The 26,655-nt window shown below is 43.7% G+C and overlaps 2 protein-coding genes across 2 annotated transcripts in view; one reads left to right on the top strand and one right to left on the bottom strand.

The window, feature by feature from the left end:
• The window catches only part of LOC307208953 (uncharacterized protein C3orf49), a 330,680-nt gene that overhangs the window by 124,370 nt on the left and 179,655 nt on the right, over positions 1-26,655 (top strand). The gene's annotated exons all lie outside the window — the stretch shown is intronic.
• Positions 202-8,291, bottom strand: PSMD6 (proteasome 26S subunit, non-ATPase 6). Its single transcript, XM_079966614.1, has 8 exons — positions 8,021-8,291; positions 5,491-5,696; positions 4,636-4,781; positions 3,615-3,834; positions 3,404-3,512; positions 2,452-2,620; positions 1,079-1,156; positions 202-517 (listed from the first exon to the last, which is right to left on the bottom strand). Exons 1-8 carry the CDS (start codon positions 8,163-8,165, stop codon positions 421-423), a joined length of 1,170 nt encoding a protein of 389 aa, XP_079822740.1. The 5' UTR covers positions 8,166-8,291; the 3' UTR covers positions 202-420.

The raw sequence follows: 26,655 nt of genomic DNA, 5'->3' as shown, positions 1-26,655 counted from the left end.
AAGTATACTGTCTGCTACAAGAATGGCGAGGGGGGAGCTTTAAACCTCCCACCATGCTCCTGGTTTAGCTCAACTGGTCGTTGATCACCATGGCAGCAGAAACATGAGTGACCCCACTCAGCCATCTGAAGCAGCAACCCTGCTGCTTTAAAATAAACCACTTTTATTAACCAAATTAAGCCCACTCAAGGAACAGGAAAATCAACTGTATTATACATTTAATAAATGAAATTGATCTGAAAACACAAACAGAACATTTATACAGTTTTGTTAACGTATGGAAGTAGCCTATAAAAAAAAACCCTTAACTACACCACGGTTCCAATTTCCTCAGCAATAAGCAGAAGTAATACCATACAGCGATGACTTCCAAAATGGTTCAGTCTCAATTACGCACTCCCCCTTTTGCTTTTTAAAAAGTTACATATTGATTACTCTAGAAAGCTTCTGCACTCTGTTTAGCAGCAAGTCTCCTTTTTTAATAGTTTCTTGATACTGCCAGTTCTTGCTGTCGGGCCTAAAGAGACAGAGAGAGAGAATTTAGTCAGGTGGTTCTCTAGCAATGACTTATCAAACAGCTCCCAAAAACTGTCTAAAGAGTTCCTCAAAATACTGAACAGGAAGCTCATTATGAGCAAAGCAGTAATGGGAGACAAAGTTTCCTGAAAGGCAGCTTGTTCATCACTACTAATCCTTCCCTGGAACACACAGGTACAGGAGAGCATGGGTGTGTTTTCAGTAGCTCAGCTGAGCAACAAGCCTGGCCAGTACTGCCTCACCCCATTTGCTGAGAGTGCATCCACAGCAGATGAGCTGATGAAAGAAGGTAGAAAGTTTGGAAACACACAGTTCTATCTCTAATAAAGATACTGTTCCAATAAGTAGAAAGAGTATTTTGAGTTGGGTGAGCAGAGCTTATCTCACCTGGCTTTGGGCAAGCTACTACCTCTCCATCTGTACAACGTATGCAATACATTTGGTTGGGCAGCAATTAAAAGGCTGCAAAGTCCTTAATGTTAAGCCTGATGTCACTACTAGTTTTTTGGTATTAGTGGGTGTGGTGTACAACATACTGTACCTGTTAGTTTCTACTATTTCATTGACTTTGTCTATTTTGCAGTGTAGTCGCCCAGCAGCAATAAATCTTGACAATTCCCTGGAGACAGAAAGAGAGAGAGAGCGTGCGTAGGACACCACCATCTGTATCTGTTGCAAAGCACCTGAAATTTCATGGTGGATGATGCAAGACTGGCATTTTTTGGTCCAGTTTGGAAGGAAGGTTACCCTGAGGTACAAGCCTAAAATTGTGGCCTACAGCCATGCTAGCTTGATGCAAGCAGCCATCGCTTCTTGAAAGACGTTGGAAAGTGTTTCGACCAGCATAATTCTACTCTGTTTACAGCTATCAAACTAAAGAACTGCAATTAGCAAACCACAATGGGGCTAGGACTGCTTAGTGGCTGCTGCAGTGCAACTCACAGACGCTTCGGCTCTTGCAGCTTATACCTGTGTAACACTTGGGCTAGCATTTCTGGTGCAGTAATGCAATGACATAAACAAATAAGATGCTGCAGCAGCATTCCTGTAATCTACAGAGCCCTCCTAGCAAGTTTTTATAGCACGTCAAGGATGCACAGCAGGCCCGGATTTGATAACCGCAGGGAGTGGATGGTCCCAGCCCATAAAGGGCTTCAAATACAGCACCAGCATCTTTAACTGGGCCCAGAAGAAGCAAGTGTGTAGCTGCTGAGCATTAGCTGTACAAGCTCTTGCCTCCCTCCGTCAGCAGGAGGCGCACCAAACCACCCTGCACCAGCTGCAGCACAGCCATATTCACAGGCACACACACACACACACACACACACACACACACACCCATCCAGCATATTACAGTGGTACCTCGGGTTAAATACTTAATTCGTTCCGGAGGTCCATTATTAACCCGAAACTATTCTTAACCTGAAGACCACTTTATCTAATGGGGCCTCCCGCTGCTGCTGCACTGCCAGAGCATGATTTCTGTTCTCATCCTGAAGCAAAGTTCTTAACCCAAGGTACTATTTCTGGGTTAGCAGAGTCTGTAACCTGAAGCGTATGTAAACCGAGGTACCATTGTACAGTTGATCTTGGGTTATAAAAGCCTCAGGAAGACTTCCAGTCTTCCTGTTCAAAAACTGAAGGGTGGAGTGCAGCTGCCACAAGCACCCCAAAGCTCTTCTGCTCAGATGATATGCGGGGGTTTGACTCTATGACCCTCGGGGTCCCTTCCAACTCTACAATTCTGTGATTCTTGCCTTACCCAACCTCTGTAAATCTTTTAATCAATGGCTCTTCCTCATAGTTTTTTTAAACAAAGATATCATCAAATGACCTATCCCCTTATCTAGTCGGGAATCACTATAAACTGTAGAAATGCATTTAATATATATAGAGAGATATAGATATACTTACTGATCTATGAACTCTACACAGACTCCAAAAGCATCTGCCATGTAACCTAGTGTAAGCGACCTATAGGATTCTAGCAGCTGGCTGTAGGCATGGATTCTCATTTCCCGAACGTAATAGCGATAGTGGGGCGCAAACAGCCAATCTTTCTTCATCTCTTGCTCTACGGTGGCTGAAAGGGAAACATAAGAACACAAAATGAGGTCTGCATCTCACAAAAGTTTTGTTTCCCCCCGGAAGGTAGTTTAACAGCATAAACCCTGTGCCACTGAATATTGTTGGACACTCAGACTCCAATCAGCTCCAGACAGCACAGCCAATGGGCAGGGATGATAAAAGATGGGAGTTCAACATCATCTGAAGGACATCACGCTGGCTACGCCTGATGCAAACTAGCGAGGGCAGGCTAAGCCTCTCTCGGGAGACCTGTGTACCTGCTAAGATCAGCACCTGCGTTCCTGTGTGGCCAGCCCAGTAAGAAAGATTGAATACACCTAGCTTCTCTCATCCAGGAGACAACATGGGAAGCATAGTCTATTTAAAGTTGAGTGGCGAGGACCAAATCTTATCTTATTTGCAGACATTTTACTTCTGTGCTTGTGAAACACATTCCACCTTCCTTCTCATTTGTTCTGCCTGCTGAAGCAGTTACATCCTGAACTAGCTTTGGATCAGCTTTACTTACCTCTTGGAAATCTCAGCTTAATTCTTGCCCCTCCTTTAACTGAGGATGGGCCAAAAGGTTTAAGACTGCTAACCCTAGGAGATGGGGAGGGCAAGTCTTGGTGGATAGAGGGAAGTGGATGCGTGTTTTTTGTTTCTGTCTAATCCTAGGAGATGGGGGGGGGGGGCAAGTCTGGGTGGGCTGGCCGCACATGTAACCCACAAGCTGTGTGCTGCTCACCTAACAGCCCAGTAACCCCCACAGAGCAAAAAAGCAGAAACACTTCCTTACCCAGCGACTGGAAGAAAACTGAATACCGACATTCATAGAGGGAAAAAAGATATTGCCGGACTTTGGGTAAACTGTGCAAAACCTCCAGAATCTCTGCCCCTTTGATAACCTAAAAGAGATCAGACAAAGCCAGCAAAAATCAGACATGAGAGGAATAAGGAACACAAAGCACACTCTGAAGGTTCTCTGTGGAAGTAGCTGCTTGGCATACCTTCTCTCTAAGGTCAGGCCTGTCTAATGCAATCATGCTAACATAGACTGTGTACGTTACAAAGGTTTTGTAATCCATAAGTTCATAAGACGTAAATGTTGAAACTGTATCCAGGAAAAGCTCGGCTGCCTGCTTGAAGTCTCGAATGGCCACGCAGTAAAGACCCTGGTAGACCTTAAGACGGTTCCGACGGTCCCAATCTCCTCCTTCCTCTATTAGGCTTTTAAAAGAAAACAGGTGTGTGTGTTATTTCCCCAGCATCCTTAGCCATGCACAAGCATTTTCATCCATTTGCTTAACTAGCTTTATTACAGTTGTTCAAACAAAAGCTATGGGATGGTTTTGCTTTGAGACTACACTGCAACCTTTGACAAAGCGGTGTGCTGCAGGTTGCTTTCAGCTGCAGTTCTCATCAGCTACTCTGATGTATGGCTTGATCTATGGCTCTTTTAGACAATGATCCTGCGGGATATAAATGAAGTAGTAATTCTGAATTAAAGATAACTAATTTTGCCTACTACCTTCTAAGACACTCGTAGCCCAATCCTAGGCGTGGTTCCTTGGAACCCAAGTCCAACTAAGATAAATGAGGCTAACTCCCAGATAAGTGGGCATATGGGCATTTGACTATGCATCCTATGTAAGATGATTGTGTTTGTCAGTGCTGACTGAATAAAGGCTACTGGTACTTTTAATTTTCATAAAAGTGTATTTTTCTGGTATATTTAACACCTTTCAGGTTCCTAAAATGTTTTTTGGTTTAATAAGTATTGTGTATTTCAATTTTCCCCAACATGCTGTTTTAAAAAATATGAAATGAAGTATCCAATCCTTTTAAGGATCATGTTTCTGAAAATTCTGAATTTCATGCCACACTTCATCTAAAGTATACACTCCCTGCTATATAAAGAAGCCATTTCCTAGCAACCAGACTACATCTTCAGAACCTGTATTACTGTTAAGCCAGAGACTAATGCTTGGCACATCAAGGTAGCAGCAGCAACAACAACAGAACTGGTACCTTTTTGCTTTTTCAGTGTTCCGGGTGATGAGGTCATTGTCCATATAAAACAGGCCAATTCGGAGGAGATAGAACACAATATCCAGCCGATGTCCTAGAGCCACAGTTTTGTCATATGTCTTCCGAAAGGCAGTCAGAGCAGCTTCCTGACAAGACAGCATTTGCTTAAGTTAGATGCTGCAGATTTGACGCTCTGGAGAACAGATCTGTAATTTGCTAACAGGTACCCCCTGCCCCATCTGAGGTTCTGCACTACGTTCCCACACTGATTGAAGGAAAGCAGGTATGTATGTATGCGGAGCATGACCCTTTCAGCTAACAAATAACAGAGATAAGGAGTGCATTGGCATGTAACAATAAGCCAGTTTCTGGCTAACCATGGTTTACCACAAATGAGCAGCATATTCATGCAACTTTCCTGATTTCTTCTCCTCTGTGTAAGCACGATTAACAACAAACCGAGGCTTAAAGATGGTTTGTGATTGTGGCTTTTTGGGGAGAAGCAAAACTACAATCTGAGAACTCATGGAAGCAGAAGTGGGGCTGTGCTCACTGACCCCACTCCCAGTATTTCTCTAGCTACATCTTCAGGCCTTCTCACACTGAGGGGAACTCCATGCATGCAATTGAATGTGCTCAGAATCCTCCACACAGCTGAGAACTCTGATCACACGGGGTTCCTGATCACCGAGCACACAAAGAGATCCTCTTCAAATCAACCTGCTCAATGCACAAAGGTCAATGGGAATGGCAGGGCCAACGCATGCCCACTCCCACCCCATGTTCTGAGAATGTGGAGGCAAATGCCCAGAAAGTGCTTTACACACATTTTATTTTATGTAAAAAAATTAATACCTTGTCCCCAATGCGGCAGAGATATTCAGCTTTGGTCATCATGGCATCACGGATTTCACTTTCCCCCAAGTTCTTCTCTGCATCTTCCAGCTGCTCATCAAGGCGTTTCAACTCCTCCTCATTTGCCTTCTTCATTTTATTCAAGAGGTCTGTATCTACCTGCCAATCAAGTGACTTGCAGAGGGATTCGTAATACGGAGCCATGTCTGTGGACGACAACAACACAACCATGTGAACAATTAGCCTTGCCAAAATCATATCTTAGAAGATACAACAGCAAAAAGTTCATTGCTTTCTCCCCTCACATAAACAGAAAACCAGCATGAGGCAGTGATTAGAAGTGTTTGGCCTGAGACTGGGGAGGCTTAAATTCAAATCCTCACTCAGGCAAAAAATGCAACCTTGGACCAGCTCACACTCATTCTCAGCCCAACCTGCCTCGTGGCGTTTTTGCGAGGATAAAACCAGGAAAATCGTAGTGTATGCTTTTTAAAAGTGAGAGTGCATTCAATAATGGCACACTCCTACACTGAAATCTTAAATGGCTCCCTGCAATCCACTATCTCTGGATCCATCCAAGAGTACCACATTGAGCTGCTTAGGCCACTTCTTCATTATTATTATTATTATTATTATTATTATTTCTACCCCACCCATCTGGCTGGGTTTCCCCAGCCACTCTGGGCGGCTTTCAACAGAACATTAAAAACAGAATAAAACTTCGTCATTAAAAACTTCCCTAAACAGGGCTGCCTTCAGAGGTCTTCTAAAAGTCGGATAGTTATTTCCTTGACATCTGATGGGAGGGCATTTCACAGGGCGGGCACCACAACTGAGAAGGCCCTCTGCCTGGATCCCTGTAACCGCCCTTCTCACAGCGAGGGAACCACCAGAAGGCCCTTGGCATTGGACCTCAGTGTCCAGGCTGAACGATGGGGATGGAGACACTCCTTCAGGTATACTGAACACTGTGAATTGTGCTCAGAAACATCCTGGGAGCCAATGTAGGTCTTTCAGGACCGCTGATATATGGTCTCGGCAGCCACTCCTAGTCACCAATCTAGCTGCCGCATGCTGGATTAGTTGCAGTTTCTGGGTCACCTTTCAAAGGTAGCCCCACGTAGAGCGCATTGCAGTAGTCCAAGCGGGAGATAACTAGAGCATGCACCAAAAAGTGGGGGGGGGGAGAGGATGGAACCCTGAGGCACCCCACAAGTGAGCGCCCAGGGGTCTGAACACTCATCCGCCAACACCACTTTCTGGACATGGCCCAGGAGAAAGGAGCAGAACCACTGTATAACAGTGCTCCCAGCTCCTCTAGACAGTCCAGAAGGAGGTCATGATCGGTGGTATCAAAGGCCGCTGAAAGATCCAGCAGAACTAGGTAAAGTAAAGGCACATGCCAAAATTATTATTCATTTTGAATCCAGATTTGAAAGAAAATCCATACAATTGCAACAACTGCCTATTTGCCTGACCTAGCGCAGCAGTGGGGAGATTTCAGGCTTGCAGAAGCTATGTTTGTTTATTTTTTTACTAGAATCCCCAAATTAACCAGAGAGAGAGATTCTAAAGACATACATTATCAAAGTCTACTGATCCCAAGATTTGCTCTGAGTACCAGAGCACCTCCAGGATATTGGAGAGCATGTCATTCTGCTGTTGCCATTGTTCAACAAATGGGAGTCAGAAACCCTTACAGGTGTACTGCACATCACCCAGAGATCTACTAGCAAAAATGATGTGTTCTTACACAGTGGAGGTCATAGTGGAACCTAAATGCTACTGGAATATTTTATTCACAGTCCCCAAGATGGCTAAAGAGATTCTGAAACACTCCCTGAAGATGTACATACTATAAATGACAACAACAACAACAAGAAGTCATTTTCAGTTATACACATTTCAATAGTTTTACAGCCATTTTAACATTTCAGAACCCGACTTCCTTCCTCCTCTTTTTGCGGTTCCTGAAATTTATATTTATCATTTGCTGCATATTCTAAATCAACTTACCATTTCATTCATCTACTTTATTTATTGACTCTTGCGAAACTGCAGGTTATTACAATGATCCTGCCAACGTCCTTATCTGTTTACAATTTATCCAACAAACCATTTCCATTCTTTTATTTTTATTTTTTTAAAAAGCTTCTTGTCGCGATATCTTATTTTCCCAGTAAGTTCCGCTCGCCATTTCTGGATAGTCAGTGAGCTTTTGTATCTAATCTTTCTTTCGTCAGGACTCCTCCTTTCCTTCCCATTCTTGGGGCAAATAACATTCTTGCCGCGGTAGTTATATACATGAATAAATTCCTATACCTTTTAGGGAATTTCTACCCCAATCATTCCCAGGAGGACAATTAAAGTTTAATGGCTTTTTAAATGTTGTTCCCCACCCCCACCCCCCGCATGTTTTTAAGCTGCCCTTTTTTCCCAGATCTGCGAGCCGCCTTGAGCCCCCGTCACGGAAAAGGCGGGGTAACAGACGCCTGATTCCTCCGAGCCGAGGCGGCCTCCCCTCACTCACCGTGTTCGCGGATGGCGGCCATGAGCTCCTGGCGCACGGCCGGGTCGGGGCGCTTGGGCTGGAGGCTGAGGAGGAAGCGCAGCTGGGCGATGCGGAGGTCGGGGTTCTTGGGGAGGCCCTCCTCCTCCAGGTTCTCCAGAGGCATCTCGGCGGCTGGCGGAGCGGGGGAGACGGACCCGGCAGCTGGGCGAGGACAGGAGCTCGGTTGACCGGCGGGCGAGCGAGCGAGAGAGGCAGCGGCGGAGTGACTCAGCCCGTCACCCGGAACCGGAAGCAGCCGGCCGGGGAAGCATCTTCTTCCGGCTCCGAAGGAGCACTTCCGGGTCCCGCCTTCGCGGCGCGGAGCCCGCCATGTGCGGGGCCAGAGGGGCGGCTGCCGTCTGGCCAGAGATGTCCGTCACGCCCCTGCAGGCTCCTTCTGTGGGCGTCCCGGTTTACTTTGAAATCCCACCTTTCTTCCCCTCGAATGAGCGGGCAAGCTCATTTCTGTTTATTTCCATTTTATTTTATTTATCTTGTTTGAAATCCCAACTCCCCCCTCCCAATGAAAGGGCAAGTTCATTTCTATTTCTTTTATTTATCTTATTTGAAATCCCAACTCCGCCCCCCCCCCCATGAGCGGGCAAGCTCATTTCAATTTATTTTACTTATTTGAAATCCCAACTTTTCCCCGCTCACAATGAGCGGGCAGGCTCATTTCTGTTAATTTCCATTTTACTTTTTTAAATCTTATTTGACACCCTAACTCCCCCCCCCTCTCAATGAGTCGCTTATTTTTTTATTTATATTGAAATCTGACCTATTTTCCGCCTTCCCCATCTCTATGAGAGGGCAGGCTGCTGCTGCTTATTATTATTATTAAAATCCCAAATTTTCTCCCTCCTAAGGAGCGGCCAGGCTATCTATCTATCTAGTTATTTATATTAATTTTCTGTATCGCCCTTCATTTAAGGATCTCAGGGCGGTTTTTACAATATAAAAACACAAAAATACATAACACAGCAAGAAAGATACTGTTTAAAAAGCCAAATTGATTATTTTAATTTTAAATCCGACTTCCATCCCAGGTTCAGCATGTGGTTATCTCCCTCCATCCCATTTGATCCTCTCAACAACTTCCAAGTTTGCTGGTCATTTCTGTTTCACTGCATAGTAATCTTATATGAAGTCACCAGATGGTGCTGTTTCAGAGCTCATAGGTGAGGCTGAATTCAGGATTTAGGGACTTGCTCCGGAGAAACCGTAAATCACTGACAAATGTGATTAAAAAGGTCGCAGGGAGACCATGCCCATGTTTAATCTATTTTCTTACGGAACTGAAGGACTCTGTTGCTTATCTTGTTTGTTTTCAAGCTTGCTTTGCTACAGGCTTATTATTTGCAGTCACAGCTTGCTACCTAATTTCTGCCAGCAAGAATCTCACATTAAATAATAGGTGTCAGATTCATTCATGTTCATATATAATTAAAACCATATGAGACAAATACATTGTCTGGGATTGCTTTTAAATTACCATCGTTATAAATGAGCTTTATACAGAGTCAGACCCACTGGTCTGTCTAGCTCACTACTGGCAGTGACTAGCAATGATTTTTCTGGGGTTGCAGAGGGGAAATCTCTCACAGTCCTACCTGGAAATGTCAGGGATTGAACCTGGGACCTTCTGGATGGAAAGTAGAGGGTTCTACCACAGAACTACAGCCCTTTCCCTTAACTGTCCTGCTCATAAACACATGGGCCACATTAAAGCACGATACGATACGATACAATATCTTTATTGTATTGTATTATGATACTACTACAGCCATGGCTTCCCCCAAGGAATTCTGGGAGCTGTAGTTTGTTAAGGGTGCCGGGAATATTAAGAGACCCCTGTTGCCATCACAGCATATAATTCTCATAATGCTTTAACACTCAATCTCGCGTCACAGGAAACGGAGAACATCCCCATTTGAAGACCTGTGTGAGTGGATGTTACTGGGTAAATCTGCCAAGATGTGCTATTACCACGGTCTCAAGATCAAAATTCACAAGACTCCTAGAATGTGTGCACATGAAACAAGTTCAGGAAACGAGCCAGCAGCTTAGTCAGTAGGAAAGGGTCCCCGGTGGCTTTACCAAGTTTGTTTGGGGGTGGGACAGCTGAAGGCCAATGGACTCCTCCTTCTCCCCTTGTGCACTCTGGTGGTGGAAGGAGAATGACTGAATAAGCCTGGAACTGACTTAAGAATTAAATGGGCCAATGGTCTGATTCACTACAAGGCAGCTTCGTACAGCTATGCACTTTTCTTGGTTCTTCTTGGACTGACGGCGAAGGTGGGAAAGTGGTCTAGGCAATTCACATGTTCAAAATCCAGTTTGGCAGGCAGTGGAACAGTGTCAGCAGGTCCACATCATTCCCTGCCTTGTTACCATGTATTCATCTCCTCTAAGGTTCCCTCTGCATTCTGTTCTGTCACTTCATTAGTGCACAGCTCACAGTAATTTTCCGACCGCATTTCATTTCACTCCCTCTCCCTAATTGGTACCGGAAAATGTTTGCAGGAGTTGCTTATTAAATGTATCTTCATTACTGAGCTTGCTCTCAATAATCTACTTTCCTGTTTGGCGGTGAACGCTGGCTATCTGAAGACCGCTCAGAGGACAACCGCAGCTATCAAAAGCAAGAAGGTTAATACGCTGCTCCAAGCTGGCCTGCAGTTGATGGAGAGCCTAAAGATATGCATCAGTACGGAACATTACAGGACAACATTTCGTCACTTTTGTACTGGAGATGCAATCCAGCTGCTCGGTTGTGGGGAGGTAGAGAGAAGGAGAGAAACCACACACAAGGAATGAGGCATGAACTGTACCAACTCAGACTCAATAGTTCACACTTTTATCCATCTGAGAGCAACAACCAAAGGTGCGTCCAGGCTGTTGCTGTTATGGGGTTGGACTCAGTTGCATGCCGGCAAATGCAGGTTGCACAGGTACAGTTGATGAAGAGTTCTTGCACGACAAACTTTCCCAAAAGTTCAGGCTTCTTGAGATAAAGGGATGGGGAAATGCTCTAGATAAGTGTGGGATAGCACTTGCTTTGACCCAACGCCATCTAACCTCGTGAAGAAAGCCAGAATGAATCCTCATTAAATAGGCAACGTCTAATCTCTCCTTGCAAACAAATCCGGATGAATGCTCAATAAATAGATCGTCTGGAAGCGCTCCAAGGCACACATGGAAGTCCTTCATGTATCCAGCGAAATTCACCAGAATTTGATCCCACCAGGTTTTATTTTACAGCTGTACCTTGGTTCTCAAACAGAATCCATTCCAGAAGCCCATTTGACCAAGGCGTGGCTTCCGATTGGCTGCAGGAGCTTCCTGCACTCAATCAGAAGCCATGTTGGACATTTGGGTTCCAAAGAATGTTCGCCAACTGGAACACTCACTTCCTGGTTTGTGGTGTTCGGGAGCCAAAACGTTCGAGTCGCAAGGCGTTTGAGGACCAAAGTACAACTGTATTTCATTTCTCGTGCTCCAATTGGTGGCTAATAAAAACAATACTTTAAGAAATGATGAGAACAGTCACAAGAGCAAACCAAAAGCCTTGAAGAAAGGGTTGATGAAAACAATCACAGTAACTGTCTCTTACACGGTCACATATGAAAATATATAAGGAGAATAGACTTGATGTCATGACAAAAAGTTGTCATGCCTCCTTTTCACTGGAAGTCTTGCTCCTGTCGTACAAGCGTTATATTGCCTGATATAAATGATGTGTCATTAAATATAAATTATTTTGAAAAGGTTTATTTTAGGTTATCGTGTGACTTACGTATGCGACCATCTTGTTTGCCTCTGGTTCTGCAGAACAAAGTAGTTGAGTGAGAATATAGGGGTTTGGGATTAGTTTTTACAAAAACCAAGTAATGTGTAAATGTTGCTTGAAAACAAACAAACAAATAAACAGCAGCACAAAATCTAATCCAACATGGATTCCAACTGGGATAAATATTTTAGGAGGTTTGCCTGGACTGCTACACTACAACATATTTGTCTTACTGATGAATCCAGCAGCACTAGCATTGCTGTATATTTTGGAAAGTTGTTTCCCTTGTATGTCTCTTTTAAGATATTGTAACCATATTTTGCATGGAGGTTCCTGCGATCAAAGATCAGGTTTTCCTCTGTGTTTGGGATACAATTAGATTCTATTCAGAAGTGCATTGACTGTAACCACTAATTTCAAAACCACCCTGGGGTTTTTTCTGGTTTCTTCGAATTCCTAAAGTCCTGGAAATGAGGCTGCTGCCAAAACTGTCAAGCAGATTTATACTGTATTATCTCTAAATACTCGCAAGATGGCAGTGTTTCAGAGCAATCATCCAGCACAATTACACTATGTTCTGCTGACTCTTTTTCCTCTGAGCATCCTAAGGTGAAATGGTGCCATCACTACTAATGTGTTGTTAACTGTAACACCCTGTTTCTCCCAAAATATTGCTAAGCAGTATGAGTTGAATTGTGCAAGCAATTGAAGGCATAATTGAGAAAGGTCTTGCATTTGAATTCCTAGAGCAGTGCTCCTAAGGCCTGCCATCTCCCCGCCCAGCCATGAATTCTCTGAGGTTTATTTTTCCTCAAAAATAGCGGCCTCTGCTACCAGTGCTACAGTTTTTACACATCCTATCCTTATGCCAGAGACATTTACATGTCCACCTGACATTTTTAAAAAAATGAGTTTCTTCATAGGTCTCTCCTTTGTTGCATGTGCAACAATGAAGAATAAATAAGACACCTATGCAAAATTCAAACAATCACATTCTTGTTTTCTCCTTTCCATCAACATTTTCCTTTTTGCTGGCGATCCCACGGCAGTTTACAAGAGGAGCCATAACTCAGTAGTAGAGCATCTAGGTCCCCAGCATTCATGTTTGTTTTGGCACCATTTGGCTCAAACAATTGAATACTGACATTCCTGGATCTACAGAAGCCATCCTGGTTTGATTTGAGGGTACTGTTGTTGGAGGGTATCCCTACTTTCATCAGAGGGTATGTGGTTTTATGACCCCTGAGCCAAGGAGAAAAGTAACTATACGACCTTTAGAAGACATCTGAAGACATCCCTATATAGGGAAGTTTTTAATGCTTAACATTTTACTATGTTTTTATATATGTTGGAAGCCATCTAGAGTGGCTGGGGCAACCCAGTCAGATGGGCAGGGTATAAATAATAAAAGTTGTTGTTATTATTATTATTACAGTGGTACCTCAGGTTAAGTACTTAATTCGTTCCGAAGGTCCGTTATTAACCTGAAACTGTTCTTAACCTGAAGCACCACTTTAGCTAATGGGGCCTCCCGCTGCCACTGCACCGCAGGAGCACGATTTCTGTTCTCATCCTGAAGCAAAGTTCTTAACCCGAGGTACTATTTCTGGGTTAGCGGAGTCTGTAACCTGAAGCATATGTAACCTGAAGCGTACGTAACCCGAGGTACCACTGTATTATGGAATAAGATGTCCCTATATTCATCGGAGGGACGCGGGTGGCACTGTGGGTAAAACCTCAGTGCCTAGGACTTGCCGATCGCATGGTCGGCGGTTCGAATCCCCGCGGCAGGCAGGGTGAGCTCCCGTCATTTGGTCCCAGCTCCTGCCCACCTAGCAGTTCGAAAGCACAATTAAGTGCAAGTAGATAAATAGGTACCGCTTTCTAGCGGGAAGGTAAACGGCGTTCCATGTGCTGCTCTGGTGCCGGTTCGCCAGAGCAGCTTTGTCACGCTGGCCACGTGACCCGGAAGTGTCTGCGGACAGCGCTGGCTCCCGGCCTCTAGAGTGAGATGAGCGCACAACCCTAGAGTCTGTAAAGACTGGCCCGTACGGACAGGGGTACCTTTACCTTTACTTTATATTCATCGGAGAAATGTTGGAAGGTATGAATTAATGGTGGTGATCATTAGAATGGCTCTCACTCACTCCGGCCTGTGAAGCTCTTTTGCCCGACCTAAATGTGAAGCATGGTCAAAAAAAGGCAATTTGGGCTATTTGATTTTGACCGGGTAGAGAAAAGTGATCCTGTGTTTATTACAAAATGTGCAACGCAGTCTTCAAAGGTCTCTTATCCCGCAGGAAACTGGTGCTGCTGCAAAGCTGCTCTGCAGCTTCCTACCGCTCACAGAATGGGGGAATTCAAATCAACTGGCATTTGAAGCCCATTTCCCCCCATTACTCTTTTATACTTTCGGTGCTTTTAAAAGCCTTGACTAGAGGAATACTGATACATCCTTGATTTATACGTTGCATCTCATAAACATATATCTCCGCATCTTTTTGCAAACCCAGAGGGTGTATTACATGCTGTGTTTTTTTGAGAAAGGTTTCTAGAAGATTATGGACTGTTTAAATAACTAATTATTGTTGACATTTTACAATCTGTGGAAGTATTCATGTCCAAAAATAATACTCTTTAATTGTCATAAACTTCGCTATGCTGAGCAAAATGCTCCATTGGCGTTGTGACTCTATTGACTTTGGTGAAGTTAAGCCAGAGGAAAGTTTAACAACATTCTCTTAAGTACATGAGCGCATTAAATCTAATAATGTTCAGGAGGGGGAAAGTCTTTCCTTTATGACAGTTTAATTTAACGGGGCGGTGGGGGATACCATAAGGAACCTTTCAAGTAATATGAATAGAATTCATTTTTCTGAAACACCCCCTTAACATTAATTAAATTAAGCCAAAGTTTGTGTGAGTGCACCCACATGTGTTTCATCTTTGCTCATTGGGTTTGCCTTTTAACTGTGTGTACTATGTAGCTCACTTGGTTAGAGATGGTGTTGATAAAATCAAGGTTGCTGGTTCAATCCCTGCATTGCAGGCGTTGGACAAGATGCTCCTCAGTGTCCCTTCCAATTCTACAATTCAATAATGATTTTTAGGGAATTCCAGACCTCTGTCACTCAACTTTCCTGCTACATTGCTTCAGATAGTTGGCAGAGGCATGCCAGCCTGCACAGGTGCTCAGTCTCAGCAAAATATTCTTGACCATATCCATGACCGTTTGTCGGCATCAGCAAGACAGTACGGCCACAATTTCACACAGGAGAAACAGAGAGATGTTCTGACTACAGCAGAATGGACAAGACACTTCATCTATTTGAAACCAGCTTTTCTGTTCAGGTGAGTGATCAGCTGCAATGAAATCTTCAAAAACACCTCTGTTTTAAGCATACTTCCCCACTGCGAGGCTTTTCAAGGGGAAAATAATACAAATAAATAATAGTCACAAATACAATACAGTAGTACCTCGGGTTAAGTACTTAATTCGTTCCGGAGGTCTGTTCTTAACCTGAAACTGTTCTTAACCTGAAGCACCACTTTAGCTAATGGGGCCTCCTGCTGCCGCCGTGCCACCGGAGCACGATTTCTGTTCTTATCCTGAAGCAAAGTTCTTAACCTGAAGCACGATTTCTGGGTTAGCGGAGTCTGTAACCTGAAGTGTATGTAACCTGAAGCGTATGTAACCTGAGGTACCACTGTAGTTCATTGTAGCCAGCTTTGTACATAGAGCTAAGCCATGGTTTTGTTTAACAAACCACAAGCTGTTCCACAGAAGATTAAAAAAAAACAAAACAACCCATGGTTTGTTTCTCCAATGTTTGATTTGTATTCTAGCTCCTCTTGCCTCATGCCTTTGTAACATGCTGAGTGCCTGGGATTCGAAGGCAGGCAAAGGGTTTTGGAAAGGAGTTTTAGTTAGATCCAATAAGCACAAACTTGCATGCCAGCGGAACTCACTTCTCTCAGCGCGTCTGTGTTTCAGCCCCTCAGCTGTCATAACCTGAACCTAGGACTGAGCTCTAGCAGAAGAGCTGCAATGAGGTACAAGGATCCTACAGTTTGAGAGGAGTCAGAAGCACGTGCTTTAAGTGTATGGTGTGGATGTGACCTGAGAGATGCAGAGGTACTGTCAAGTGCCATCCTATTTGTCTGGAGTGCACATCTTTGGTCTTGCAACCTTATTGCTTCTTCGCTTTGTTTTCACACTTCCAGCTGAATGGTTGAATAGCTGTGTCTTTGTTTTTAGAGTGATTTTAGAGTGATTTTTGTGACTCTTGGCTGTGGGGTTTTTCTTTTTTTCAAGCTATCTTTTTCTTTCTGCTGAAACACTTTGGCTGATGGCTGATTATAGCCACATCAGTGGCATCCACAGGTTAGTTAATTTCCCATTGCTTTAGTGTATAATTAACGAGAACAGCTTTGCTGCGCTCACTTATAATTGCATGCTCTTCATCTCTTCCACATCATTCCGAAGGTCTTCAGAAGCACCACTGATTGCCCTTGTCTTTCACAAGTCCAAAGCAGAGTGGTTATTTTTTTTTTCCCCTCGCGTGATTGCACAAATTACATCCTTTTCTTTGCCACCACTCTGCTACATTCTGGGTATTGATTGCACTACAAGATGCTCTTTAAAAAAAACCAACGCAAAAAAACACAATGTTGTTGGGGGAGGTGAAGAGCAGCCAAGGACTGAGACTATTGCACAAGTTGGCAATAGAAGCAGTGTTGTTGGTTTGGCTGGGGAGCTCATTTACACAATTAGAGACTTTATTGAGTTTGATCATTGTTTTCCTGAATCGGCAGCCCCAGTTTGTCTCTGTTTACATAAGCTAGTCATTCCCATCCACTTGATGGCAATGCCTGGTTGGCGTGTGGATGCCTGATTGGGGTGTCTATGACAGTTGCTGGAGAACAGTAGCAGGAAAGTGCTATTGCACTCCCATCCTGCTTGAGGAGTTGGTTCCCATCAGTTTGGCCACTGTGGGTGCCAAATATTATTAGCACAACATTGGAAAGAAGAAGGTGTCCCAGCTAAAGACTGACAAGCGAAGTTAATGGAATATGCTGAAATGGCAAAATTGACTTTGAAATTAAGAGGAAGAGATGACAATGAATTTAAAGAAGATTGGAAGGACTTTATTGCATATATACAGAAGCAATGTACATAGGTGAACACATGAGTAGGATTTTGAAAAGACTTGTAAAGACATAATGACTGGTCAATAAGTAATTTTAATGATTTTATAATTTAAAATGGACATGTGTTATGATGATAAACAGTGGAACCAGGGAAGGGAGTAGGAAGTCAACTCTACTTTTTTATGTTTGAATATGGATTGTTGCTTTTATTTTTTGTTTTTGGAAAATTAATAAAATAATATTGAGAGAGAGAGAGTTCTGCATGCACATCAGATGAATACATCTGCACGTGGCACCAGCACCTATAAGCCCATGTGAGAAGCAGCTCCTATAATAATGGCCCACAAAGTGTTCTGAAGGTGGAGGTGGGGAGAAGGACTGAAGGCGATTGGGTCGCAAGGAATGTTATCTGCTTTTCAGGTGCGTTTTTAGTTTTGAACATTTCATTGGCAAATGAACTATTGCATTCAATATTGTTGGAATGAGTTCCTCTGCCTTTCTCCTTTTTCAAACCTAATTTCTTTCTCCCTCACTCTCTTCACACCTTGACTCAGCTCGATTTGTCCTTCTACAGGTAAGGGTCCTTCCTAGGCACAGCAAACAAGGCCTTGTGGTTAGCTGCTGGCATCTTTCCCTCTCCTTTGTTGATCTGCCTTGGCAGATCAGAAGGCATCAGTTTCCATTCCCCCTTGTATTCACTGCATGCACCATTCCTCTGTAGTTCTTTTTCCTATTCATCATTTTTCCTATTCGTATTTTTCTGCTATTTGTCTCACCGTCCACTGTGGTGACATTACATAGCTTATTAAATTCACATAACCAATAATGTGTCATCAGCATTATTCCACCCATTCATTTCAGTGCTAAGGAAACACAGTGCAGCAGTAGTAGCAGCAGCAGCAGCAGCAGCAGCAGCAGCAGCAAATACCAATTATATTCACTGGACTGGTTTCCATTATGGACATGGAACCCATAAGCAAACCAGCAATTTCCACTCCCGTTTCTGTCTTCAGCTGAATTCCCCAACATCCCTAAACCACCAGTCAGCATGGAAGGAGATTCAGCCCTCACTGGCCAATCTGGTGGGTGGGTATCTGTAGGTCCCCGTTCCGCCACCACCCTGCTCACACTTCCAGGGTCCATACCATCAGCCAATCACGGAAATCAGTCTGAAAGTCAAAGGATGGTTTTCTCCAACTATCATAGATTGATAGTGGCTGGTATATGAGACCCAGTGTGGTATAGTGGTTAAGAGCAGTGAACTCGTAATCTGGTGAACTGGGTTCGCTTCCCTGCTCCTCCACATGCAGCTGCTGGGTGACCTTGGGCTAGTCACACTTCTTTGAAGTCTCTCAGCCCCACTCACCTCACAGAGTGTTTGTTGTGGGGGAGGAAGGGAAAGGAGAATGTTAGCCGCTTTGAGACTCCTTCGGGTAGTGATAAAGCGAGATATCAAATCTAAACTCTTCTTCCTCCTCCTCCGAAATGCTCCTATTGAGAACTGGAGCATCATTTCAGCATCTTCCCTTTCCAAACATTGTTTTCATTCCTTCTCGGCTGTCCTTCACAAGCGCCTTCCTTCTCGTTCTATTCACATGTGGCAGCTTAGTGCCAATTTTGACCCTGGAGTAACCCCTTTTGCAGGGCACTGCTTGGTTTTTATGTCTTTGCTGAGGAGAGGGAATAAAGGACAAGCATCATTTCCTCCCATCTTTTCTAGTTACCTGTGATCAGGTTCCCTTCCAAATCCAAGGCCTCTCTGGAGGATTCTGTTGTTCTTGTTCTCTCTTTCTACAAAGAGCGCATTCAAACTCCTCCTCACCTCATGCCAGGAAGACGTGCGCCTCTGCAGAGAAGTGCTACATGAATTCTATTTAGGTCTGGTCTTTTATCACATTATCCAAATGCGTATGCTAATCTCCGGAGAACAGCTGCAGCATACAATACTGTGATAACGGCTATAATGCGGCCTTTTAAATTCAGCGCAACTTGATGTTGTATCGCGGCTCTTTGCTACAATAAATGGATGTACCTGCAGCAATAGTGAATTGAGGGCAAATGAGTAAGCATACCCACAATGATCCTCCTCAACATGGGTACTACAAAAATGGCCAACCACAATAAAGTAACTTTTTGAGAGCAAGGCCTTTTCCTTGGTTTAATACTGTCCCTTCTGGGGTTTCTTTGTTTACATGTAAATGAGATAAGGGATGGGGGAGAATTTTGGTTCATTCCACAATTTGATGAGAACCTTCCTGGTCCATGCTTAGATCAGAACATAGAAGTGCAGATTGGATCACATGCCTACGAACTTTGCCAAGCAAGGTCTGCTCCAATTTATGCAGAGATCTTTGTTTGTTAATGAGGTGGTGCATGTCATGGACTGGCTGGATACAGAGCAGTAGTGGAAGGCATTGTCTGTGGAATCCCCAAGGGAAGAAGGCTCAGAGCCAGGGGATTGGTGGTAGGACGGCAGTGAGTGGTCAGAGGGAGAAGACTGGGAGGAAGAGGTGTCGGAAGCTGAAGAGGCAACAAGGTATAGTGAGCAGGAAGAGGCTGGGGCAGAAAGCAGTCCAGAAGCAGAGGCAGAGGAGAGTCAAGAGGCAGAGATGAGGCAGGCTGCAGAAGAATCCAGGGAGTCTCCCCCTCCTGCTGTGACCAGCTTTCCTCCCTCCTGGACTCCCAGAACACAACGAGGGATGAAGAGGATGGAGCAAAGAGAGACAAAACAAAGGTGCCTTAGGCTGCTGGGGAAGGACCCAGGAGAAGAGTCTTGGAGAGCGTTGAGAAGGCAGGGACCTTCAGCCCTCATAATTGCCTCACTGGGGCAAGACCTAATGGGATGACTAGCTGTGATCACTAGGCCTGCGCTGTTTTGGTTTATTTGGAAAAAAAACCTGACACCGGATGTTTTATTGCTGACCTACTCCTGATTCTAGCTCCTGACAGCCCAGTCTTTCCTGGTGGTTCCTTACTTTTAAACTATTTCTAAGGTTACATCCACGCAGTTATGTTTAAAGCACATAACCCCTTCCTTTGGCAATCCTCACAGAACTCTAGCCCACTGGTTGCCATTAATCTGATTTGAACTGATTTTATAATGAATGTTGTATCATTTTACTGTTGTTAGCCACTCTGAGCCTGACTTCAGCTGGGGAGGGCGGGATATAAATAACATTATTATTATTATTATTATTATTATTATTATTATTATTATTACTTCCTCCAAAGAATCCTGAGAACTGTTGCCCCCCCCCCCTCAGAGTTACAATTCCCGGGATCCTTAACAAACTGCAGCTCCCAGAATTATTTGGGGGAAGTTCTGTGCTTTAAATGTATGCTGTGGATGTGAGCTAAGAAAATGCAGTGCTGGCTGCGTTTGTTCAAAGCTTTAGAGTAAAAAGGCCCCAGAAGTAGTGATATGTGATGGCGACCCACACTTACTCTGGAGGAGGAGGAGGAAAACCCAGTTAAAAGATGCAGACATGAACCATGAAGAGAAAGGAATGTGTACATTTGAATTAGACGCTCATCTCTTTAAAAATACAAATGTGGCAGCAAAATCCTCTTTTTAAAAAATACAATTCCTTCTTAGGTGGTTAGAAATGAAGTTCTATTTCCTTTTCAGTCTACTTAGTTTATGCTTGTTGTTTTCTCTAGCTGTTGCTTCGCTTGCCTATCTCAGGTATGCCACGTTTTAACAGCATAGTGGAAATCCATGTAATTAACCCCCATGGTCCATTTCAATTGATGATCCGTCTCTTTTGTAACTAGTCCTCATGTTTCCTGTTTGGGACTGGCAATTAACTCTAAACACTTTAGTTTTTTGCTTCTGCTTTGTCCCTCGCTGATGGGTTTCCATTGATTGAACATCGCTGATAATCTACTTTTCAGTCTTGATTGACAACCTGGAACTTGCTTGGACAAAGACATTGTACCGAATTATGCTCTTTACATTTTGGTGACTAATTCCGAGTGCAACATTTTCCATAAAACTTCCAGTACATATTTGCATATTTTCTTGGATAAATGGTCCAATACCTTATGGCTTAAGGCATTTTTCTTTATTTTTCTTTTTTTCCTTGGTGGGTGTAAACATAAAAAATATAACAAAAAGACAAAAGAAAGATCAGCAGCTCACATTGCCAATGAAAAGAATCCATCAATTCTAACACAGATGTTAACATAAGCAGTCCATATGTCCAAATACTGTAGCTATCTAAACAATATAGATTATTTTAAATAAATACCGTATTTTTCTGTGTATAATGCCTCCATGTATAAAACAACCCCTATATTTGGGGGGAGATGGTCCAGAGTTGTTCAGGTTTTTTTTGGGGGGGGGAATGCTGAAAGCCAAGGCCGCCAAGTGTCTGCCTGCTCGCCAACAGCACCCAGCAATCACATCCCAGTTGCCGCAGTGGCAGCCAATTCACAGCAGCCCTTGCCACAGCCACCAATCACCAGCCAAATTACTGCAGTAGCTGCCAATCCAAAGCAGCCCTTGACGCAGCCACCAATCACCCACCAAATCACGGAAGACAAGCTCCTGCTCGCAGCTGCAACCTACCACCCATCCCACCCCCCACTATCCGTGTATAAGACAACCCCCCATTTTTAACATAGTTTTAAAGTAAAAATACCTTGTCTTATACATGGAAAAGTACGGTACTTTCAAACCTTGAAAGAGCAATGAGATCTTTGATCGCTAAGCAGTGGTCTTGAAGTATAAGGCCACATTCACATCACAAATTTCAGCACTTTGATACCGCTTTAAACAGTCATGGCTCCCTCAGCCAAAGAACTCTGGGAGCTGTAGTTTGTTAAGGGTGCTGAGAATCATTAGGAAACCCTTATCCCCCTCCTAGAGCTGCAATTCCCAGAGTTCCCTGTGAAGCGGGATTGCTTGTCGAACCACTCTTAGGTGAACCGTGCCTGCGACAACTGCAGTTTATCAAATTGACAATCAAGGCAAGAAGAACACTGGTTCATGGGGGAAATGCAGGCACAGTGGTGGATTGTATGACTCTGACAGATGACATGCCGGCCTAGGATGAACAAAGATTTCTCCACTGTCCCTCCACCCACTCCCATCCGCAGAGGAGACAGCCTGATCATAGAGCAATAATGCGTTTTGTAGGCAGCGCTTGGCTCCTCCGGCACTGTGCCGGCTGATGATGACAACTGAAATGCAGAGAGAGCGAGAGAGAGAGAGGAGTTGGACAGATACCCAGCTGCAGCAGCTGACAGCCCCCCTGGGGCCTTGGTGAGCTGCTGAGATGCTTTTGGCTGTTCCTTCTGCACTACGCAGCTATTGTGCCCTGCCATATGAATGGGAGCAGTTGCTGCGCTGAGTTGACAGGTGTGTGTTGTCTATGCCTGCCTGGTGTTCTGATTTCATACAGCGCAAAAGCAATCCCAGTTTGCTACTGTCTGATTTAAACAGGAGGTTTCTGTAGGGGTTACTGTTGTTTTTTTTATGGGTCTAACAGCAGCACCTCATACATAAGCAAAGGAAAAAAAGTCTCATTGGGTTAAATGGGACTTGCGTCCAGGTAAGTGTATATAAGATGGCAGCCTGAATGTGTTTGGTGCAGGGTAAGCTGTTCAGAATAATTCCCTGAGCTGCCACTAGGGATGGGCAAATCTGCGGATTGAAGTTTCTCTCAGATTCCACCCCTCCCCATCATAACTGCATATAGTTCACCTCATTTCCACATCATTTTGCCCATTTCTTTATTATTATTATTTTTAAAAAGTTCTTGCAAAAATTCATTAGAATTTTGCTTTGCATAACTTCTGGTATGTAATTTCCCCAAATATAATGTGCATTTCTGTACATTATCTGCACCAGTAATTGTATTTGTATGCACACTTCTTCCCTGACATACACACTTCTGCACACATCCTTTTGGTTAGATAACCGAATCGCAAAATTGAGAGAAATGTGAATTTTTGAGAGTATCTGTGCTCAAATATTGTTTTGAGAAGGGTGACTTAGGTAAGCAGCACTCATGAAAAATGAGGCAAAGGTTTCCAGCATGAATTGCTTGGAAGGTGCTTTGTATTAGCGAAGACATCATGTTAGATATATTGCCATCATTAAATTATCTCAGAGCAGCATCGTGCTGCACAATGATGTCACAATGCCAGGATGATATTGTGCTGTCTTGGATGCTCTTGGATGTGTTTCCACATAATGCTAGATACTCCAGAGTCTACTTCCTTGTCCCAGAAAAGCATAACATACACAATCAGAGCCTGCTGGATCAGATTGCTAGAAAATCACAAACAGGGAACTCTATGATGTCATATCCTCTAAACTTGTCTAGTGGGAAGGGGAACAATAGAAACTTAATCTTCTTCTTCCTGTCCCTGCACTTTTCTTCTTACCTGCAATGGGGTAGGATGTCTGTGCACTCTGCTCTAGACAGCAATCTCTGTTTTGAATTGGACTATAGATTTTGTAACTTTTAAGTAGAGCTTCTTTCCCCTGCTTCTGTGCCCCATCATCCTTTTTTTTTGGGGGGGGGGCGAAATCTTAAATCCCATGTCCCCATAGGTAAGACTTTGTTTGGTTTTGTTCTGAAAACTCTGTTCCTTTCCTCTACAGCTTCCTCCTCTTAATTCTCTTATGCGCGATCGAAAACATACTCAATGTAAGTAGATGCCCAAAGAAATATTTGCTCTGGCTCTTAAAACGACCAAGCTGTGCCAATGAACTCCAAGAAAGTGGAATCTCAAGCTTGTAGTAAAAACGAACCTTTCCCGTAAGCCTTCAAAACTAGAATCTTTTTTGCAAACAACAGTAGGAGTGATTGTCTGCTTCAAACAGCTCGTCCCCCTCCTTTTAAATTAAAGAGAAGCATTCAGAACAGATTTTGCATATAAGCCATGATGAAAAACAACTGATGAATAAGGTTAAGGTTCTGAATGCACTGAATAGTTATTGACTGGCCTTCATAGACTTGTGTTTTCCATCAACGCTGCTCCTTACCTGGTATCTGCCCACAGCTTGCAACTAGGGATGAACAAATATCTGTTTCTGCTTCTCCCATTTTCTCATTTTTCCAATCTTAAGTTCCACTTCTTCACATTTCCACATCAGTTTGCTTAAAAAAAAAAAAAGTCCTTATGAAAATCAACAGTTTAGTGCAAACTGGTATGTAATTTTAACTCTCTCCCCCCCCCCTAATTTAATGCCCTTTGAATACTATTTTCATGAACAAGTGCATTTTAATGCACACTTTACCTTATCATATGCATTTTTGTAACCAGGACTTGGCTGGAGAACTATCGCAAAATTCAGAGAAGAATGAATTTCGAAGGGTGTTTCAAAAAGTGCAAATCAGGCAGATTTGCATTTAAATGCAGGCTGAATTGAATTTCTTCCTCATCTCTAACTTGAAAGTAAGTCCCACTGAGTACAAAAGGACTTACTCCTAGGCAAGTAGCATTGCACTTCATTAAAAGTTGTGGAGGAGAGTTGCAGTTATTCTGCTTTATAGATATGGAACCATTCCTTGAAATAAGGAGCAGGTGGAAAGCTTAGCCCATAAGCTCCTATGCAGGTGGGATCTTGAAATACATGCAGGTCCCTGAAAGTGGATGTTTGTGGGCATAACCCCAATTCCCTGTTCCACGCATTCATTTTTATTGTTATAGAATACCTACACAGGGTTTCTATAGTAAATCAGACTGAAGACTGATGACCCAGCTGTAGGCATGCACAGTACATTTCATAAGGGTGTGTGTGCATCCAGGGAATTTATTTATTTCAAGGAGGAAGAAGTGGGGGGATGAAAAGACAAACTAATAATGACAAGGAAGGGGTAAAGAGGAAGAAAGCCAACAAAACGACAACAACCAAGAGTTTAAGGAGCCAAAATGGGAGCTTTTCCTGCAGAGAAAAAGAGCTGTACCAAGCTGACCAGACGTAGGGCAGATTTGGAGGGCTGAAGGCATGCACACAAAACAGCCCCTCACCCCACAGGTCTTTCTACACAAAAGGTGGCCAGCAGAGCTCAGAGGGAGACAGATGCATGAAACAGAAACAGATGCAGGCAGAAGAAAAAGTCTCGAATGGACCTGCAGCTTCTGCCTGTGTCTGTGGAAGTGGCTCCAGTGGTGGGAGGAGAAATCTTTTTCTTCTTCCTGTGTTTCTCTCTGTCTGCTTCCCTCACTCCTCATTCTGCCTTTGTTTCTCCCCAGCTGCCTCTTCCCCGCATGGCAGCTGAGGGAGACAGATTCCTGCTCTATATTCTCTCCTCCTTGCCATGATCCCTGTTGTTCTTCTACAACTTTAGGGTGTGCCTAGATCTATGGATCTAACCCTTTTCTTAAAATGATTGAAGAGGGATTGAAAGAGGGATTGGTTCACATGGTTTGTGTATCTGAAACTGTTAAGCTCAGGAAGCAGCGGAACAAAAGGAATATGGGTGTGTGCCCTGAGAAGTGGTCCCTCGCCATCATCTATCTCAAGTCTCAGAAAGGTCCTAAGAGTGGAAAGCAACTGAATGAATCAGTCCACACGTCTCTGAGAATCAAGGAGGGAGTTTTTCATTTAGCATAGTTTAGATCTCACAGTTGTTGTTGTTGTTAATTGAATTTATATACCGCCCTATACCCGGAGGTCTCAACAACAACTGTTGTTGATGTTGTTTGTGTATGTGGGTTCTAAAAAAACCCCATCTTCCTGTGTTTATTTAAAAGGAGGAAAACAAATTCTACCTTTTTCCTACTGGAGGAGAGAAGAACATCCTCAAGATATGGATATGTTTTTTTTAAAAACTTCATAACTAATACATGCTGTGTCAGGCGACCAGCCAATCTTTTGCAGAAAGAGCTAGCCAGGGTTTCCAAGAGCAAAAGCTGAGGCAAGAAGGCCGAAATAACAAATGCAAAAATATTTGCTGTGTCGAGGGTGGGGGTGGGGGGACTGTATCCCATCTTGTCTGAAACCCAGCAACAGATAATGATCATTTGTACAAAGAGATGTATCTTCAGCTGGGGCCAGCAAGAGGGAGGAGAAACCAATCTCAGTCTCTCCATAGAGCCTGAAGAAATCACAAAGATTTCTGCTTGTCTGCAGAACAGCTGCTGAGCCTTATAGATGAATCTAATTAAGTGTATTCCTTGCCACAAACACTGCATTTCTCCGATGCTGAATGTTTTCCCATAACGTATCCAGGAGAGTACTGCTTTCATCCAGCACGCTCCTAAATATGTGATTGGAAAGCTTTCTCTCTCCTCAGCCTTGGCCCCACCACCTCCTGCAACAAAATTAAATTTCATCCTCCGAACTTCGCCAAGTCAATACTATTGATTGATGCCTCTACCTTGGTGGAGTGAATCATGAAATAATAATGGCTGAATTTCATTTGCCAGACCAAAGAAGCCTCATTCTCAAGTTGCTTGTTGCTTTTTTCAGTGCCAAGCCAACATCCTGTCCTTCGTGCAATTTTTAGGTGTTTGAAAGCTATTGCCAGAAAGCTCTAGCAAGCACGTCCAACAGGTAGATCGTGATCTACTGGTCGATCATTGGGCGCCTGCAGAAGATCACTGGTAGATCACTGGATTTCCTCCTCCCTAAAAAAAGCTACACAATTTAGACCTGAAGACCCCCAAAGGGGGGTAGATCACTGCCAGTTTTTAACACTGAGAGTAGATTGCA

This window comes from Podarcis cretensis (genome assembly GCF_951804945.1).
Source record: "Podarcis cretensis genome assembly, chromosome: 2".
NCBI classification, from domain to species: domain Eukaryota; kingdom Metazoa; phylum Chordata; class Lepidosauria; order Squamata; family Lacertidae; genus Podarcis; species Podarcis cretensis.
Note: the sequence above shows the minus strand (reverse complement) of the source record. Positions and strands in the feature narration are given on the sequence as shown.

What these genes read in the sequence shown, in the direction of transcription:
- PSMD6 (XM_079966614.1), bottom strand. Translation starts at nt 8,165, where the DNA reads ATGCCTCTGGAGAACCTGGAGGAGGAGGGCCTCCCCAAGAACCCCGAC. An exon ending in TCTGCCGCATTGGGGACAAG is followed by an intron (nt 4,782 to 5,490) that starts GTATTAATTTTT and finishes CTGTCTTGTCAG; the next exon opens with GAAGCTGCTCTGACTGCCTT. An exon ending in AACACTGAAAAAGCAAAAAG is followed by an intron (nt 3,835 to 4,635) that starts GTACCAGTTCTG and finishes TTCTTTTAAAAG; the next exon opens with CCTAATAGAGGAAGGAGGAG.